Source organism: Vanellus vanellus (assembly GCF_965231255.1).
Source record: "Vanellus vanellus genome assembly, chromosome: 1".
NCBI lineage: Eukaryota > Metazoa > Chordata > Aves > Charadriiformes > Charadriidae > Vanellus > Vanellus vanellus.
Window position 1 is genome coordinate 147,850,778 of NC_138905.1, and position 17,586 is coordinate 147,868,363.

General features: G+C 43.8%; 2 protein-coding genes across 2 annotated transcripts in view; one reads left to right on the forward strand and one right to left on the reverse strand.

Annotated features, from left to right (window-relative positions):
• The window catches only part of GABRA5 (gamma-aminobutyric acid type A receptor subunit alpha5), a gene marked incomplete at both ends in the record, with an annotated part of 55,300 nt that overhangs the window by 14,108 nt on the left and 23,606 nt on the right, over positions 1 to 17,586 (reverse strand). The window contains one exon of the mRNA XM_082495477.1: positions 12,746 to 12,828. Within this exon, the coding sequence (XP_082351603.1) occupies positions 12,746 to 12,828 (83 nt within the window). The remainder of the gene's footprint in view (positions 1 to 12,745; positions 12,829 to 17,586) is intronic.
• GABRB3 (gamma-aminobutyric acid type A receptor subunit beta3) overlaps positions 1 to 17,586 on the forward strand; it is a gene marked incomplete at both ends in the record, with an annotated part of 200,300 nt that overhangs the window by 6,958 nt on the left and 175,756 nt on the right. The gene's annotated exons all lie outside the window — the stretch shown is intronic.

Genomic DNA, 17,586 nt, shown 5'->3' on the forward strand with positions numbered 1-17,586 from the left:
AGGGCGGGGGGCGAAGCGTTTCTTGGTTCCTTAAGTCAAATAAACCTAAATGTGGATGGCTGAGTCCAAACTTTGAGTTCACAGGACCCAGATGTATTTCTAGGCTCGGTTATTTGAAGCTATAACCCATGAAAAAAAAATCAACACTGATGTCTGCCAATAAGTTTTCACGTCTGCAAGACAAGGCATAAAATCATGTAGGAAAAAGGAATCCCTCTCCAAAACACCCCCCAAATCCTTTGACAGACCTCACAGTAAGCCATGAAAGCAGTGCCTGCATAATTAAGTGAAGGCAACCTGTGAAATGTGGGATCTGTATGTATGGGTGCCCACCCTGCGAGCCTGAGTTGCATTCCACAGTTAAACAAACTGTTGATCCAGAAACCATGGCTGGAACTTTCCTTTCAGAATGATGCTAGTTGGAGGCTGAATTCACTTGAAGAGATACTGTAGAAAGATAACTCTTGGCTGCTTTTCTATTTTATTAATTACAGTTGTGCAGTTACAGTCTTAGCCTTTATCATCATGATATTTAGTACATGCCACAGGATCATCAGACTGCCTAGTCTTGGAAGTATTGCTAATCCCCACCAAAGCCTGTTGATTATGAAAGATGTGCATAAATTGTCAGCTTTTTTAGAAGCTCTAATTACAATCTGAATACGCATACAAATCTTTATCTCTCTATCTTATCTATCCACTAATGTATTTGACTCACTTAGAGGCTGTTTTACAACTCAATAGAGACCCAGATTTACAACTTCTCAAAGAATTCTGCAGGCAGTAAACCAGTGCTCCTACTAAGCCATCATGCACCAGCTTGAATTCTAAGAGTCAGGCTGGGTTTCTTCTGGTTTGTGCATGAATACTTTTTAACCCATTACAAAGCATCTGTCAACGGTTGTACCTATGCAACTGAGGCCAGATTTGAGCTCTGTAATTGGAATTTCCCATTGAATTGAGTTGATAAGAATGAATTGATGCACAAATGAGATAACTCTAGAGGAAGAACTAATGGAAAATAGATCCAGTAAAAATGTAATTTTAAATATAAAAATTACAAGACATGGTACTAAATATGCATGGACTGGGTCTAGTGGGAAATAGCTTTTTGTAACAGTAAGTTATATAGCAAGTAAAATAGCAATTTAAATACTAAAAGACATGTATTCACATATTCAATGATTAAGAGCCTAAAATGAAGATTTTGCCATAGTGTGATGAAGTCTGCTGTTCTTGGGAGAATTTGAGGGTCATGGAAATTACTTCAGGGACCTGAAATCATCAGAATTAAGACTGATCGTTTAAACTGGCATGAGCGTACAGCATATGGATAAACAGCACGCAAGATTTTAAATATCTGCCATGGACAAGAAGTGTAACGTGTATAAATACATGAGATTACAAATGTCTATCACACGGAATCACAAAATGGTTGGGGCTGGAAGGCACCTCTGGAGATCATCCAGTCCCACCCCCTGCTCAACCAGGGACACCAAAAGCAGGCTTCCCAGGACCATGTCCAGCCAGGTTTTGAATATCTCCACGGATGGAGACTTCACAACCTCTCTGGCCAACCTGTTCCAGTGCTCGGTCACACTCACAGTAAAAACATGCTTTCTCATGTTCAGATGGAATTTAATGTTGTCTAATCTGTGCCCTCTTGTCCTGTCACCAGGCACCACTGAGCAGAGCCTGGCTGCCTCTTGTTCATTCCCTCCCATTGGCTATTAACACAGATGGATTAGGTCCTCCTGAGCCTCCTCTTCTCCAGGCTGAACGGTCCTAGCTCTCTCAGCCTCTCCTCATATGAAAGATGTTTCAGTCCTCAAATGATCTTTGCCACCTTGCGCTGGACTCTCTCCACAAAGTCCGTATTTTTCTTGTACTTGGGGAGCTCAGAATGGGACACGGTGCTCCAGATGTGAGTAGAAATTAAATGCTCAGAATGAATATTTTTTGGAATGGCACAGCGTCATGTAGATGGGACAATGGACGGCATCCAAGGATGAAAATGTTCACGTACTTGAAACAATTCTTGTATTAAAACTGATGGCAAAAGACAATAGGACACCATTGACTGTGAAACAGGCGGTAGGAAGTTCAGTGTTACTAAAACAATCATTTCTGTCCTTCCTGAAGTTACAATAAAAATATAATTTGATAACATAGGCAGTATTTTATATGTTTTCCCGATACACAGTTTTATTTGATCTCGTTGTCACATTCTGCAGGGAATAGAATAGGATGTTCTGAAAAATGTGCCAGACAGGTCTCGAGAGACTTCATTACTAAGCAACTCTAATACGCTATACTGATCATTACTAAAAAAAAATAAACCCCTAAGTTAGGTCAAAATAACTCTGTTTCAGAATGTAATTTATAAGTCACCTCAGGAAAAGGTGGGAATAGGAATGTGATAGAAGTGTCTATGGCTTGGAAATGAAATGGAAGCACAGACTGTACCCACGAGGTGGTGAGACACAGAACTGAAGATGCTTGTGAAGTTCATTTTGAGACATGTAGTTTTGTAAAAGCCATTTTCTTTGGCTTTTCAAAGCAAGCAACAGGTAGAAGTCCTGCTTAATTTTAGAAGTTCCAGTTCATGGGACAAAACTCTAAATGTTGCCCAGCCTAGAGCTCAAAAATATAAAGCAAAGGGGAAAAAAAACCAACCCCTTATGATTTTGTGATTCATGATTAGCATAGGCAAGGCTACTGGCTGCTTTAATACAATAAATGGACTATTTGCAAACTGGTACACTAAATCACAGTCATACCAATGATGAATGTAACGCGAATACTAATGAACAGTTGTCCTGATAATTCACTCAGACACAGTACCTTCACGGGATGCTATTACACCATTTAAAAAGAGCCCTGAGCTAGGAGATGTGCAGAGTAATACACAATGTCTCTCAGGGACGACTGTGGAGACAGCATGGCACTTTGAGCGATGCCCCTTAAAGAGGTGTGCATATTTGCTGCCACGCAGGCAGTATCACTGATGACAGCGCCGGCTCTTCCCTGCCCCATCCTGCTCGCCCAAGTGGCCACGGGGGAGACATCAGAGAGGTGCATCTATTCCCCAAGCACTGGGAACGCCATGAATGGGACTTACTCCTTCCTGTGAAATCTGACAATATAGGCACCTGGATTAAAAACCAGGCACGGCACACTGAATTGAGCTGCGTGTCCTGGGATAACAGGTCCTCAGGCTCCACTAAGAAAAAGAGAAAAAAAAAAATACAGCAAAGAAAGTTTTCCCATCGGGTAGCCTGGAGCACCTCAAACAGCAACAGACAGGCAGGTGTAGACAACTAAACCGTGCCACCCGTCGTTGTGGGATGCCTGCCAGGAGCTGAGTGAAAGGGGTGACCAAACAGGGTCTGCTGCAGGGCTGTTACGCACCCAGGTGCTCCCAGGTACCAGGCAGCACCAGGCCATCTTCCCAAAGCCCCTGGTCTCAGCTGAGAGCCGACCTTAGGGAGCAGGTGATGCCTTCTTTCTTTTGCCTCTTCCCATTTCTTCCTCTCATTGCAGTCAGTATTTATAACAGAGCTTCTTGCTTTGTTTTCAGATTTAGTGCTAGCTGGACTAATCTGAGAATTGATTTTACACCATATTTAAAGGTGGGTACACAATTGCTTTTCATATGGAACAGGTCAAAATCTGTTATTCCAGCCTTTGATGCTTTTTTTTTTTTCCTGTTACGGCCAGTATAAATATCTGCTGCTAGAGGACTAGAGCAACAGAGCAGTAGGATGTGCTGGGATAAAGTTTAAAAACTTCAACTATCCTGGGACCTTCCTGACCCTATGTTGGTCTTTGTAGGCCTAGTGTATGGTAATTCCAAATCAGTCGGCCAGTCTGAGTGCTGTACTAACATTTAATGAACTTTGAATTTGCAATCACAATATTAGGCAGCTATATTAACTGCTTCATTAAAAAAACCAGCATGGTCATGAGGAAGATGTTAGAGATTTAATTTACTTTTTGCAAGGCGAACAAAAGTATGCTCCAAAGTGTGACTGACACCATTACTCACTTTGCATAGCACCTCACTTTCTGAGCAATCTTGACTGCAGTGATCCACTCATTTTGCAAGCTGCCGCTTAATATCAGCAAAGCTATTGTGATCAACTTTCCAGGAGTATCACCAGAGTTTATTTTGAGAAATGTGGAGTGAATTTTAGAAAACACTCCGTTTGATCTTGCTGGGGAGTGTGCCTTCACAAACATGGTATTTTTGGCCACATCTAACATCATAGAATGAAACCGTGACCTCATCATCATCAACAAGAACATCAACAGATGTTCTTCCCACCCACCTGAGTGGCACCAGGAACTCACCCATCACAGTTAGACTATCTGCTGAGCTTACCATTCAAAGCATCCTCACTTATAAATCAGTATGACCTGAAAGCAGCCAAGAGTGAATGCGACTACTTGCGGAACGAAATATATACCTTTGTTTCTGAAACCAGTCCCTTAATGAGGACATTTACAAATCTCAGAAGTACTGCTACACTAATAACACTGTGCGAATATGTAATCGATAGGTATGTCGAGATAGCAGGCTGAAATATTATTATTCAAACACTTTAATACTGCTCTGAGATTGCAATCACTAGAACTTATTCCCTACGCCAGAGGTGCAGTCATCTGGAACTCAGAAGCCAGATTATAGACTCCTGCCATGGGACGTAGGGCAGCACTGTATTTAAGAGAAGGGGACAAAACTTCCCGAGGCTTTCGTTTCAAACTGCCCAGACTCAGCGATGAGTTCAAGGAGCCTCATCAGATAAGCTGTTGCTTACCAGAGGCGCTGCCATTTCTCCTGCTGTCTGCCACAGCACTCGGACGCATGTCCCCTCTTTGGGAACTGGCCCCTTCCAGTCACAGAGACCCAGGCCCAAAGGCGTGCATGGTCTCATCTTCTCTGTTCGCAAGTAAAACATCTCCTTATCTACAGCCATCAGCTGACCTATTTTCGTCATCTGCTTTAGGAGGAGATTGACCTGAGCCTAAAAATATCTACTTCTCTCCCCTGACTATAAGAGGGTGAGAGTGATCAGCTCAGCTGTCTATATTTACTCTGCAGAAATATAAATTTAGGAGGGAGGGATCCCAGCTTTGCTGACAGATTTACCACCGGGATGCCTTCAGCAAGTGTCTAGCCACTAGCACAGCCTGGCCCTGAGGAGACTGTCGGTGGGTATGATGTGGGAAGAGGGGAAAAAATGGAAGGCCCTTCAGGCTTTCCTTCTTCCCATTACTCCTTTCCTCGTGTTTCTTCATGGAAGACAACACGAAATGGCTGTTTCCTTTGAAGAAACCTGCCGAGCGGAGACTGCAGCAGCGTTAGATCCCATCTCAGGCTAACTTGGCCCTTTGTGTAGGGGAGGAGGCCAACGTGGGACCCGGCAATGTGGAGGGAGGTCTCCCTGGCCCACCAGAGACTGAGGTGTCATGAAGGAGCCGCCAGACTGGAAACTGAAATCCAAGTTTCAGCAGTGTCTTGCAGCTTTCCCTCCTCCCCCCCCCCCCCCAAAAAAAAAAAAACCCAAACTCTAGGCAAGTCATTTTGTCATTAATGTACTGCAGTAGCACTGGGAGGCTCTAATTGAACCTAGGGACCCATAATGACAGAGGCAATAAAAGCAGGTAATGAACCACTCTATCTTTGCTCAGAAGAGACTGTAATTGCTCTTTGCCTTCTTTATCCCCACCTGCAAAATGCAGGCGGCAGAGACCTATCAACCTCACAACAGCACCATGAGAATGATTTCAGAAATGTTTATGAGAAATACTTACAGCCACCTTAGAAAATAACAGCCATTAAAAACCTGGCTTGTAAAGCAGTGGAGCAGTATTTGCCCATTTGTCCCATTTACAAATAATATCCCATTTACCAGTGGCATAAATCCGTGATCCATGGCTGGCAACCGTAAGCCTTCGCTGTGCCTTTTGGGGCATTACGGGCCCAGCAACGTCTTTGCAGGTTTGCACCCAAGGGTCATTTGAAAGCTTAAGCACATTAAGCACAGAGCCTCTGCACGTTGTTTTCTACTGCTGACATCTCAAATTGAATCACTGTTTTCCTGTAATCAGGCAGTTGCGCAGCCTTTAAATTTAGGCTGAAATCTCCAGAGGGGGAAACGCATGCTGATGTTTCTACCATCAGCAAAGCACCTGGATCTCCATGCTGCTTCACCACAATCGTGTCTAGACCTCTTTCAGGCGAGATAAAAAACACTACCGCTGAGTATCTCCACACCAACTCCTTCCCCTGCCTGAACATCTCTTTCCTTGAGCTCGAGAACACTACCATTCGAGCTTTTCCCTGCCAAAAAGCCTGATGCCCATGGGTCACCTCCTGATGAGGATGCTGCTCCCTGGGCAGGTGGTGTGCAGGCTGCCATCCATGGCCGCTCAAGGGGCTCTCTGCAGTGGCCACAAAAGCTGCCCCCAGCGCCCTCAGAAAGTGCTCCTTCCCTATACCTCCCTTTTATGCTCTGTTATGAACCCAAGAGGCAAAGACACACTGGCTTCTGAACAGGGGGGTGACCAGAAGTAAGAAGTGACAGTCCCAGAGCTGGGCAGCGTTTCACAGGGAAGCAATCACACACCCAGATGACTGGATGGTAGCAAACGCCGTGTTTCTAATGTATTTTTAAAATTATCTCAGTGGAAAGAGTAGCCGTGTGTATGTGACAAAGTCTTTGGAAAGCTAATTAACGACAGTGACTGAAAATGCTTAAAGAGGATACTTGCACAGTTTCTCCAGCCTCTTCTGGAAAGTCCTTGAATGTGTGTTGTAATGGGCGAATTGTAGATGCAAGGCTTTCGATATGGGCCAAACCACTGTGCTCATTCCGCAGCAGAGCATTTCCACATCCCAGAATAGGTAAGAGCAGCAGCAGATTTGGGGGAGTCTAGTGGAGCCTTGTGGCTCTAGTGAATCCCCATGATTTTTTGAGTATGTTTCAGTCAGGAGTCTGTGTATTAAGAACTTCTGAGCTAAAAGATTGAATTTTTTTAAACAATGCAGCCCCACAACTAATCATGTGTCCATGATTTCAAGGAAACTAGAGGCAAATAACAGCAATACCATGAGGTGGACTCCACCTCCTCCACTCACGCTAAGGGGTGTATAGAAAATTAGTTCAGGCTAGATGCCTATGCTTTACCAGTTAAACTTAAGTAAAATTACAACCCTGGTCCAAGCTAGTTGTCTAGGCTGCCTGCCTGATGCTGCCACAAGCACTTCTTTCAACATGTCGGGAGACCTAGCTTCTGAACAGCCGAAAACTAGGGCAGTAGAATTCCAACCAAAGTAGTGGTTGGTAACTGGTGGTAACATGTGGCAGGAGGAGGGAGCAGAGAAATATATCAAACATCTAAGAAACACTGAATTTTAGTATTCACCTAGCTATCTTAGCCATTCAATGTCCATTGCAATGGAAGTGTCTGCGTAAGCTGTGATAAACCTTAGGAAAATGTAAGAGAAGACGTTACATGAGCGAGCAGCACGCCTCCCTTGACTTCCAAGTTAAACTTCTATACCCTGTGTAAAGACCAAACCTATCATTTCTTTATTAACTGGCTTTTGCCTTAAATTGCAAAATCGCAGCTTAGGCTTGAACTTGGACGCTCAGCATTTCACAGAGAACCTCCCTTGGTCTTTCCATGTGCCCTTTCATGAAGAAGGCACTAACGCTTCCAAGCAAAGTCAACAAGCCACACTGCCTGTCTCCACTCGGAGGAATGGACTCAGGAGCCTCTTCTGACCAGCTGATAGAGATGAGTAACAGAAAAGCTCTGCCTCCACATGTGAGACTGCAGATCCAGCTCTCCCTGGGAGCAACCCAGGAAAACCTACCAAAGAGCCATTTTCCCTTTTCAAAGTCTCCTAAAATTAACATTTGTCTTCATTTATTATTCATTTAGTTATATTCTTATACAAGACTTTTACCCACAGGTTCTGAGAGGCTGAATACATTCTTTATCACATTTTACTAAACCAGATTAGAGTCTGTTTAAAAGGACTCTGTTTTGAAGTTCTCCCTCCCCACCTGCAGTTCCCCTGCAGCTTCACAGGTGCTAATGGGGGGAAGCACAAAATCAAGAAAACCCCTGTAGGTGCGTTCAGCTCAGTGCTATCTCAGCTAATTCTCACCATTATAGGGAAAAGTCACCATGAGGGGAATCTTCTTAAAACACTGTTTTTTGGAGAAATTTCGCAGCAGCTGCAGGTGCATGGATAGTTTGTGAACAGTGAGTGCCTTAACGTTAAGTGTTGCAATAAAATCCTGGCGTACTGGTGAAGTTACTGTCTCCTCATTACTCTGACTTCACCAGCCGCCTTAGAGGAAAATAATTTGAGCGTGCCTCCTGCTACAGAAATAGCCTGGGCACTTTCCTTTATCAAAGACCACAGCAGACACCATGACTCAGTTTGAGCTGTTAAAAAGGAAGATGTACATAAACCACGTTAACTGCTTTCTTCAGATGCTACAAATCGTACCCAGTGCTGTTCCCTCACAAACAGTCGGCAAGCTCCCTTTTTGATCCACAGTGATCAACCTTCACCATCTTCATGGCTGAGTTACATTCATCAGGAATAAACGCCAGGCCTGTTTTCTCCCCTGCTCGGGAGCTAGGGGATCTCATTATTTTCAGAATATTCATTAGGCTTTCTACTTACTCTAAAAATAGTAGAGTTTTTTTTCACAGCCGAGTGACTAGTGGGCAGCAGATTCATGCATTTATCTGTTCCATAATACAAGATCTGATAACTACATGTACTCAGACACAGTGCCTTCAAGAGACAGTTGCCATAAATAGACTCCATCTTACAGTATTTGACATTGTCAAAGCACTGGTTAACATTCACTAATAGCAATTACCTAATTCATCTTCAGGGCAACCCTGTGAGCTAGGTAAAACTGATATAATTAACGCATGAGTAAAATGAGATTTAGGAGTTAAGTCAGTTGCCTGGGCAGAGGCCTTCATGGTCTAGTGGATTAGACATCTGTCTCTCCAACCAAAGAAGTTGAGTCTAATCCTTTTTCTGACATTGATTTGCTGTGTGACCTTACGGAAAGTCAATTAACTTCTCTGCCTCAGCTGCCCTAGAGATAATGATGCTTACCTACCCGCTGACACATGGGTGTTTGGAAACTGTACTAAATGATACTTTAATGTACTCCTAAGGCCTATCAGTGGAAGAGGTGAAACTTTAAAGCTTCCTAGCTGTAATGTCCTTGCTGTCTTATCTAATTCCTCCTCCCCACACCAGAAATAGCTTGGGGGTAAGGAGGAATTTCTTAGGCTAAGAAGCTGCTAGCAAAACTGTGGCTGACATCAGGAAATTTCATCGGATCCTGTTTGACCAGCAAATTTATTTAGAGTATGGGTCGGCACTAGAATTGCAACGGAAAGTTTATTTTAAACTCAGCCATGGAAGAAGCCAGCATCCTTCCCATGCTACCGTGAGGTAATGAACAGACTGCCACGGCCATCTCCACCGCGCGCTCTTGATTCAGAGGCAGCGGGGCCTGGTTGCAGAGACCCAAGAGCCTGCGCTGATGCCCAGTTCCCTTGTACCTCTAAATGAGGTTTCTGTGGGATGCTTTCTGCAGGCGGCCTTATCGCTAGCAGGGGTGCAAGCCTGGAGGGAGAGTACCCGCGTACACGCACCTCCTGCAGCAGATCCACCTGATCTTGCCACCTCTGAGCGCTGGGGCATTGTACTTAAGAGGAGGACAACTGTAACCTGCTCTGTTCAGTTCATTAGAAGCCATGCTTGAACTTCTGTCCTCTCGCCAGCACAGCCTTTCATGACGTGCCACAGGGCATTAAGAAGTATTACTTCTGTAGCTGTCGTTTGAACTGCCCAACAGGTATCTCGGCTGGTGGTGTGTGCATGTAACTTTATATCCCTTTTCCCATATTCGACCTTGCTTTTAATTATTTCTACAAAATCGTTCTACATATAACGCTGCCTAGGCCCGTAAAATCTCCCACAATTCTAATACAGCAAGAAACCACTCAAACGGGACAGAAGAATTTACCTTTTACATTTACCTTTATTTCTGTGAGCAAGATTAACCTTCCTTCTTTTTAATACTGAAGGAAGTGTCGGGTTTTTTTTTTCCCTTTTGCTTGCTGAATTATAGCAAGTGCGGTGAACGCTCATGCAGCCAGGAAAATAATAACCTGCTCCTGCCTCTGCTGCGGCACCGACCGCTTCTTGGCATCATCTCTTCTGCTGCCGATCTGCCCGTGTGCCGGCTGCACCGCTTCGCCGCCCCGCTCCCCCCACCCTCTGACCAGTTAGCGCTCGTCTCCTCTCCACCCTCCCAGCTCTACCGATAACGTGTTTAACATTTACTTTGATGCTATTCCTTGAGGCTTTGTGAAATCTTTCTTGGAAAGAAGACCATTAAAAAGAAGCCCTTTGGGGAAAGACAGGGAGGAAAGCTAAAGCGTAAAGGGCATGTGCTTGTGTATAATATACCCCTGTAGGCTCTGTCTCGCTGCGAGCCTGACGATGACTTAATGCAAACCCGTAGTGCTGTAAATAGGGAATAAATATTGTATTCTCCTAAAATACGTCTGGGCTAATTCAATAAACCCTGACTTATTGGCTGCTACTTGTGCAAACATCTGCATATTAAAACCCAATAAATTACTAATGAGCTGTCAGATCAGTAATACAGATATTCCCAAGGCTGAAAGGCTGTCTATAGCTTGTCTCTATATATTTACTTTCCGCAGAGGCTACTACTCAGAGGTGTGGACTAGCACAGGCCAAATGGCTTCACGTCTATGCATTGTGGAAGAACTTAAAGGCAACTTGTAGTAGCTTATAAAATATACTCTGGATGTATACCGAGTGTGGCAAGGAGCATGAACTAAAACCGTATTCAGCCCTCACGTGCCTAAACACTTTTCAGTGTTGTTTTTTCCCCTGGTTAAAATGACCTGTGTGCTAATAGGTGATGAATATGTAACATATTTCACACAAGCAGAACATATAATTGCATTCAGACAGATTGCGGGGTTCTTTTCAATGCTGTTGAAGACTGTACTCCTTCTAAGCATTTGTAGCTTATCTAGTAATGTTATCTCCTGCACTTGCATGGTTTGGGGTTTGTTTTTTTGTCTTAGTATATGGAGAGTTAGAACCTGTACCTTACTGCACCTAATCTACTAATGCATTGAAGCACCCACTTAACTTTAAGGTTGAGTGTCAGACCTCTGCTGCATCAGGCTCCTTGTTTAAATATGTACCTTTTAATTTTATATTGCATATTTTGCAAGAGTTCATAAAACTACCCGACACCCCAGCTCTATAATCTGCACTAGAGACCAACAGATGTGACTTCAACTTTATCTATCAATACAGTAAAGAATATGTAATACCAGGAAGGGCAGCTTATTTTTCATCTTAATTCTTTCCAGTAGCTTTTGTTTAACCCTATATACAATGACGGTTTCCTGTGAGATGTCTTCCCATTTTTAAGTTTAGAATGAAATATAATGCAAATAATTTTTTTAAGTTGAGTGTAAAGGTGTACAGACCTTCAGATTTATATTGGCTTTGCTGTGAATTAATGTGGCTGAAGTAAACAGACACACTTGAACCGGCAGTGACCTCGTAAAATACTGGTGGCTATTCAGATGAAACTGGGTCTATCTGGATTGGAAGAGGGAAGGGAAACCAGTTCATCTTAAGTTTTGTAACTTGGAAATCGTTACTGTAAACAGTGTTTTTACTTCTTAGTATGATCACTAGAAGACAATGCATAGCCAGTATTAAACCAGGGCAGATACAGATGATAAAGGCAAAGCTTAATCTTGCTAGGATTAGTGATTCTAAATTGATACAACTGAAAAAACGTTGAAAAATGCTGAAGTTAGGTGGCTTCGGGGACTAGCAAAATGCCTCGCCTGGTAATTTTCAAAAGTCTTTAGAGACACTGATTGCACCTGGAACCTCTGATTTGATTACCGAAATAAAAAATGTCTACTGTAGTAGCCTCATCTGTACTTTAATTAAGAGCTTTGTATTTAAATATAACCATCTGATCCCCTGAGGTTATTTTTAAAGTAAGCTTCTGGCAAGGCAGCAGTGTGGAGGATTAGAGCCTCGGAATTGAGGAAAAAGCATCGTTCACCACACAGTTTAGAATAATGTGTGCATATATACAAATACATGTGTATACAACATCATGTAACAAGATATAGGACTGGATTTATTAAAGCCAAATGGAAAGATATTTCCTCTTCTAATATCCTAGATGTCTTTTAATATATGCGATGTAGAGATATTGCACTGCAGTCTGATTCGTGTAAATACCACAGTAGCGCATCAATCTGATACTGTCCAATACAAGCTCCATTTTTCTACAAATGTAAAACCAAGTTATCAACTTAGCTGTCTGCATCTACTACTCTGTCTAACAGCGGCTGTTACACTTGATGTGGATATATAAGACATATCACCCAGCAGCTCACCATTTATCACAGAGCATGCAAGCATGAGCCGAAAGGCAGCAGTCCAGAAAAAGCACTGCAAATGAGCAGCAGGGGTGGCAGACTGGGGGTGCTAATGAGCGATGTTAAGAGGGAAGGGGTGGGGAAAGGGCGAACTATTCATACAAGACAGGCCAGAACCTGAAAGCCCGATAATAACGGATTTTTCCAGCTCTTATTTCAGAAGAGAACTTACAGCTTCCAAATTTTAATGGGCAAGCGTGTGCATCCATGGGGAAATCTTCAAGCTGCATGGGACATTCAGCAGAGATGGTCAATCTGTGAGGGGGTAAAAAGAAAACACATCATTTTTTTTCGGCGCCTTCCCTTTAGGCCTCTCACCGCAATACATGAGTGCTGACACAAGCAAGCTTTTCCTGAAGGCTCCTCGCTCCTGCCGAAATCACAGCAACCCCCAGTTAAACTGAACACGAGATAAGCCAGGTGGACCACTGTGTGTGCATGCTGTAGGTCTTATCTAGTAACGCTGAGACACGTGAACTGATTTTATTTATGTAAGCTGTTCCAGTAAGATCATTCTTTCTAATTAGTACATGAAGGAACTCCTGTGCTGGAGCTTCTGCCGCGCACCTTATTCTTATATGCCTTCTGTAGATTCCGCAACTGGACTGGGAATTTGAGCGCTGAGTATAGCACTGTTACAGACATAAAGAAGCACTGACTTTATATATAGATGTAACTATTTAAATACATAAAACCAAATATTTTAAATAAATAAATGTATATGAAAGCATTTATATCTATACATGAAGTCATATATAAAGTCAATGACATATTGTGCAACCTGGTCTAGTGGGAGGTGTCCCTGTCTATGGCAGGGGGGTTGGAACTCGATGATCTTCAAGGTCCCTTCCAACCTAAACCATTCCATGATTCTATGATTCTATATATACATATGACTTTAAATAGCACTACAGTTAGTTTCTGTGGAAATCACATGGTATCGGGGCAGTCTATTTCAGTTCAACATACCGTGACTTACCTGGGCACCTTGTCAGGAAAAAACAATAGGGTTATTTTCCCCCACTGCACTGCCCGGGGAAGCGATTCTACCCTGGACCACCCTGCCACTACGTGGAAATTCTTGAGCTATAGTGGAAATAGACATATCCCGTGGATATTCTGTATGACTGGCAGATCAAGCTGAACACAAAGAAAAGCCTGGGGTAAACTTCTGAGCAGTGCAGTATCAGTTCTATTGCTGTCCGATATATCAAGAGAGCCACAGCTGACTTTTCTAGGTACACGCAGCACATAGCACAATGAGAATCTGGTTTTGATTAGGCCATTTTGATATTTGCATAATACAGATGGTTTGCTCAGGATAGTGAGGATGCAAATCTCATTTTACATTATGAATGCCCTTATGCCTTTCTTGTCTTATGCTGCTTTTCTGCCTCAGAGGCGTCAGACCAGACATACCCAAAGCCTCACAGACTGCCCGGTGCCGGGGTGGCGCAGGGCTCTGCTGGAGGGCAGCCTGGTTCCGCACCAAACTGCTGCCCGGGCCGGGCGGGGGGGGGGGGGGGGGGCAAAAATCTGCAAAGAAATCCACAACACCCTGCCACCGGAACGCAAAAGTACCCTTTCCTATCACAACAGCCGCACGTAGCCATACTCCCCAGCTACGTATACTCACCTCTTCATATCAGCACGCCAAAGTGAGCGTTCTTGCTACAAGAACTTCTATCCAAAGGGATCGTAAAGGGTAACAATCTGTCTGTGTACAGATGGCACAGAGTTCAGCCAGTCCAATTCAACGCGACACAATGATGCCTTGCCGGGGCACTCCAGCTACATGGACAATAAATTGGGGGAAACAGCTCCTCTCTCTGCCAACGCACAGAAATCTGGAGCTTTACCAATAGCTGGGAATGGCAAAATAAGCACAGAGAAATGCAATAGTATCGTTGGCTAGAGATTGTATCATGGTGAGCTGGGAAGCAGGGAGGGAAAAAGGCAAAGGGCAAACAGTAATAGAAAATGTAAAGGTAATACACCATATAAAGTAAAAGAAAAAAAAAGTCCAGTTTAGAACAGAGATAACGTATCATTTGGTAAGAACAGACAGGAAGTCTACAATATAGAAAAGAAATTACTGAGGCCTGAGATACCTGCCCTTAGGCAAAACTGATCTTGGGAGTTTATTTTTGTAAAAGAAATTTTAAAATCGCTAAAATACAGAGTTGTCTGCAGTGGAGACTGCCCTTGGGCACCAAACCCAGCAAAGCCACAGTCACTGACAGCACTACATGGATGAATTTAACAAGCTGGTTCTAGTAGCATCCTGCCCAGAACCTGCATCCTTTTCATAAAAATCATTCTAATGGGCACTTGAAAGCAAGGCTGCCATCCCTCAATGTGTCGTTATATTTTCCGTACTAAGTACTGCAAATTTAATTTTCCTGATAAATTCAGAAACCTTGCTCCAAGCGCCATAAGAAAGCTGGCGTGTTTTACTGCCGTCCATTCTCCTGTCTCTTTGTCTACCAACAGTTCAAGTACGTTGTTTCAAAGGCTGCAGCTTGACAACATTTTAATACACATAGTTGTCATCTGCAAACACCAAAGGAGGGGATCCCTGCATCCATCTTACCGAGAGAGCAGCTGTGGAATCAGGAAGTGAAGGAAGATTTAATGCAGAATTATGAATAAGACCTTCTGTTTCATCTGATTGTCCTATGAATTGTATCCTGCTGCCTGAATCTCTGGAAATAACCCTTGTGTGTAACGAGGAAGACTGTAGACATTCCTCAGCTGTAAATGTGGAGAAGTGAAGATGAGGTGCAGAGAGACCGTGACCTAGTGGAATTTAATTAAGATCCTCCAGAAATTATTTTTGCCTTTCTTAAATGAAAGGCTAGCACATAAGGCTGGAGGGCACCTGGCTGCCGCTACCCGCGTCAGAAGCCGCAACAACCCCGGTGATGCCACGGCTGCTCCTGTGTCCCCTCTGAATTCCTCATCTAGCAGAAGGCGGCGCATCCCTTCGAAGGGCGGTGCCTGGTGCAGTCTTCTGGGTCTAACCCAGAGGTAGGGAGAACCGAGTTCAGCAGCTGCAGATGTGCTTGGGTACAGCCTTTCCTTTTGTTAACATGAATTCTTTGGATGAAGCAGCTCCTTTTGCTCGTTATCAATGATACCTACATGCTCCTTTCCTTTTCCCGTGCCTCCATCCTAGGGCCACTCCTAGTCTGGCCATCTTGAACGAATGAACCGGCTATACCTATTTGTTACATGCTATTCTTAAAAGTACGCAGCTGAGCCTCCTGTGTAAACTTAAAATGCTCAGTGAATACTCTCCTAGCTACCTCTTATAAAGCGTGCGTTAGCCGAGGCATGCGAAGCGTCTCGTAACGGGCAACGCAACAGAAGACTTGGCCGTGGGTTCTGATACACCGCGTACATGTCCGTACCCTGAATTTCTGCAGAGCGCTCTGTGCTCAACAGGAGCTGTTTTCCATTACTGGGTGAGGGCCTGAAAAACAGAGTCACTAAATTGACTCCCGGTTCAAAGAGACTGGATTTTCTACCGCATGCAGGAAAAAAAAAGTAGCACAGCAGCCGCCTCACACTCTGGGGGCTGGAAGCATAGGTCACTGCATGGGGATTCCCTCCTGGGTGCAGAGCGCAAACTACATATTCACATCGCAGCTCACATCACATATTCACAAAAGAAATTGATATCTGGGTCTGCTCCTTCAAATATCACCTGGGGTGATATTTGCACACTTTGGCTTTTAACATTGTCTTAAAGCTTAGGTACCCTTTGCGTACCCTAGTTTACACAGCTGATTATAACAAAATTACTCCCAGTTTGCATTTGTTGGAAAAAGAGAACGGAGGCCCTGGCATGCATATATGAAACAGCCTTTGCCTAATCCTTTTAACGTGGTGACTCCAGAAGGATCTTGCTGTGCTCACTGCAGCACAGTTATCTCAGCTAGAGACAGTCTCCAAACCGGGATTTTTGTGTCACAGCACAAGCACTGTTCAAACTGCAGTTCCTTCCAACAGAAGCATTTAAAAGCTCCCCTCCTCCGCCATCATTCCGTCTTAATAAAAGCCCTATGGGATTAGTTTCACTCAAACAGAGTTTTTGACAAGATTATAAGTGGCTGTTAAAGGTCCTTTACAATGGGAGGATGAAACCCTGATTTTATTGAAGTTAATGGTAAAATTCTCCCTGACTTCAATGGGGCCGGTATTCGCCCAAAATATGTAACAAACCCTGGTTACAGCTGCTGATTTATTATTAACGACAAAATTTCACTTTCATAATGCTCCAAATACTTACACTGCTATCCAAATGTTAATCAACCAACAAAATGCTACAGCATACCTTAACTGTCTGAAAAAAAAAAAGAAGCTAGGTCTACAAATTATTTCACTTATCATCCATAATTGTACATGAAAGTTTCATCAAAGCTTCATTATGTATAGCCTTTACTTTAAGAACATAAAGTGATTACTGATGTTCTGTTTCAAGAAAATATAGACACGTAAGTGAATACCCATCTAAGAAAAGCACAGCAATTCAAGCAGCAAGTCTTCTTCACTCCAGAAAAGTCACCTTCAACCGTTCCCCACTGGAGAATTAAGCCGATGCTTTCAAGAGGCCGTTGCTTTTTAATGGGGGGGGGGGGGGGGGGGAGGGAAGAAGGAGGTGTTAAAGTCAAGGATGCAACGAGGAAATAAAGGCAGATGTTTGGGAGCCAGACATCTGCAGCAAGTGTGCTGCAAGGAGAGCACAAGGCACTCTGTCCCACAAGAGCCTGTTTTAGGGGGCTGCAGGGACCGCCCTGCTGTTCCCATGATTTCCCTTATGGCAAGGAGCATCTGCTCTTACCGGTGGGAAAAGAGCGGGGAGACTGAGCAAAGCTATCATCTCTCCGCTACCCTGGAAGTGCAGAAAACACTTTCCGGAGTATTATCTGCAGCTGCCAGGCAGGAGGTGAGGGCAGCCACCTGCCCTGGGAGCCAAAAGCCAGCCGCAGAAACACGGCTTTCTTATCA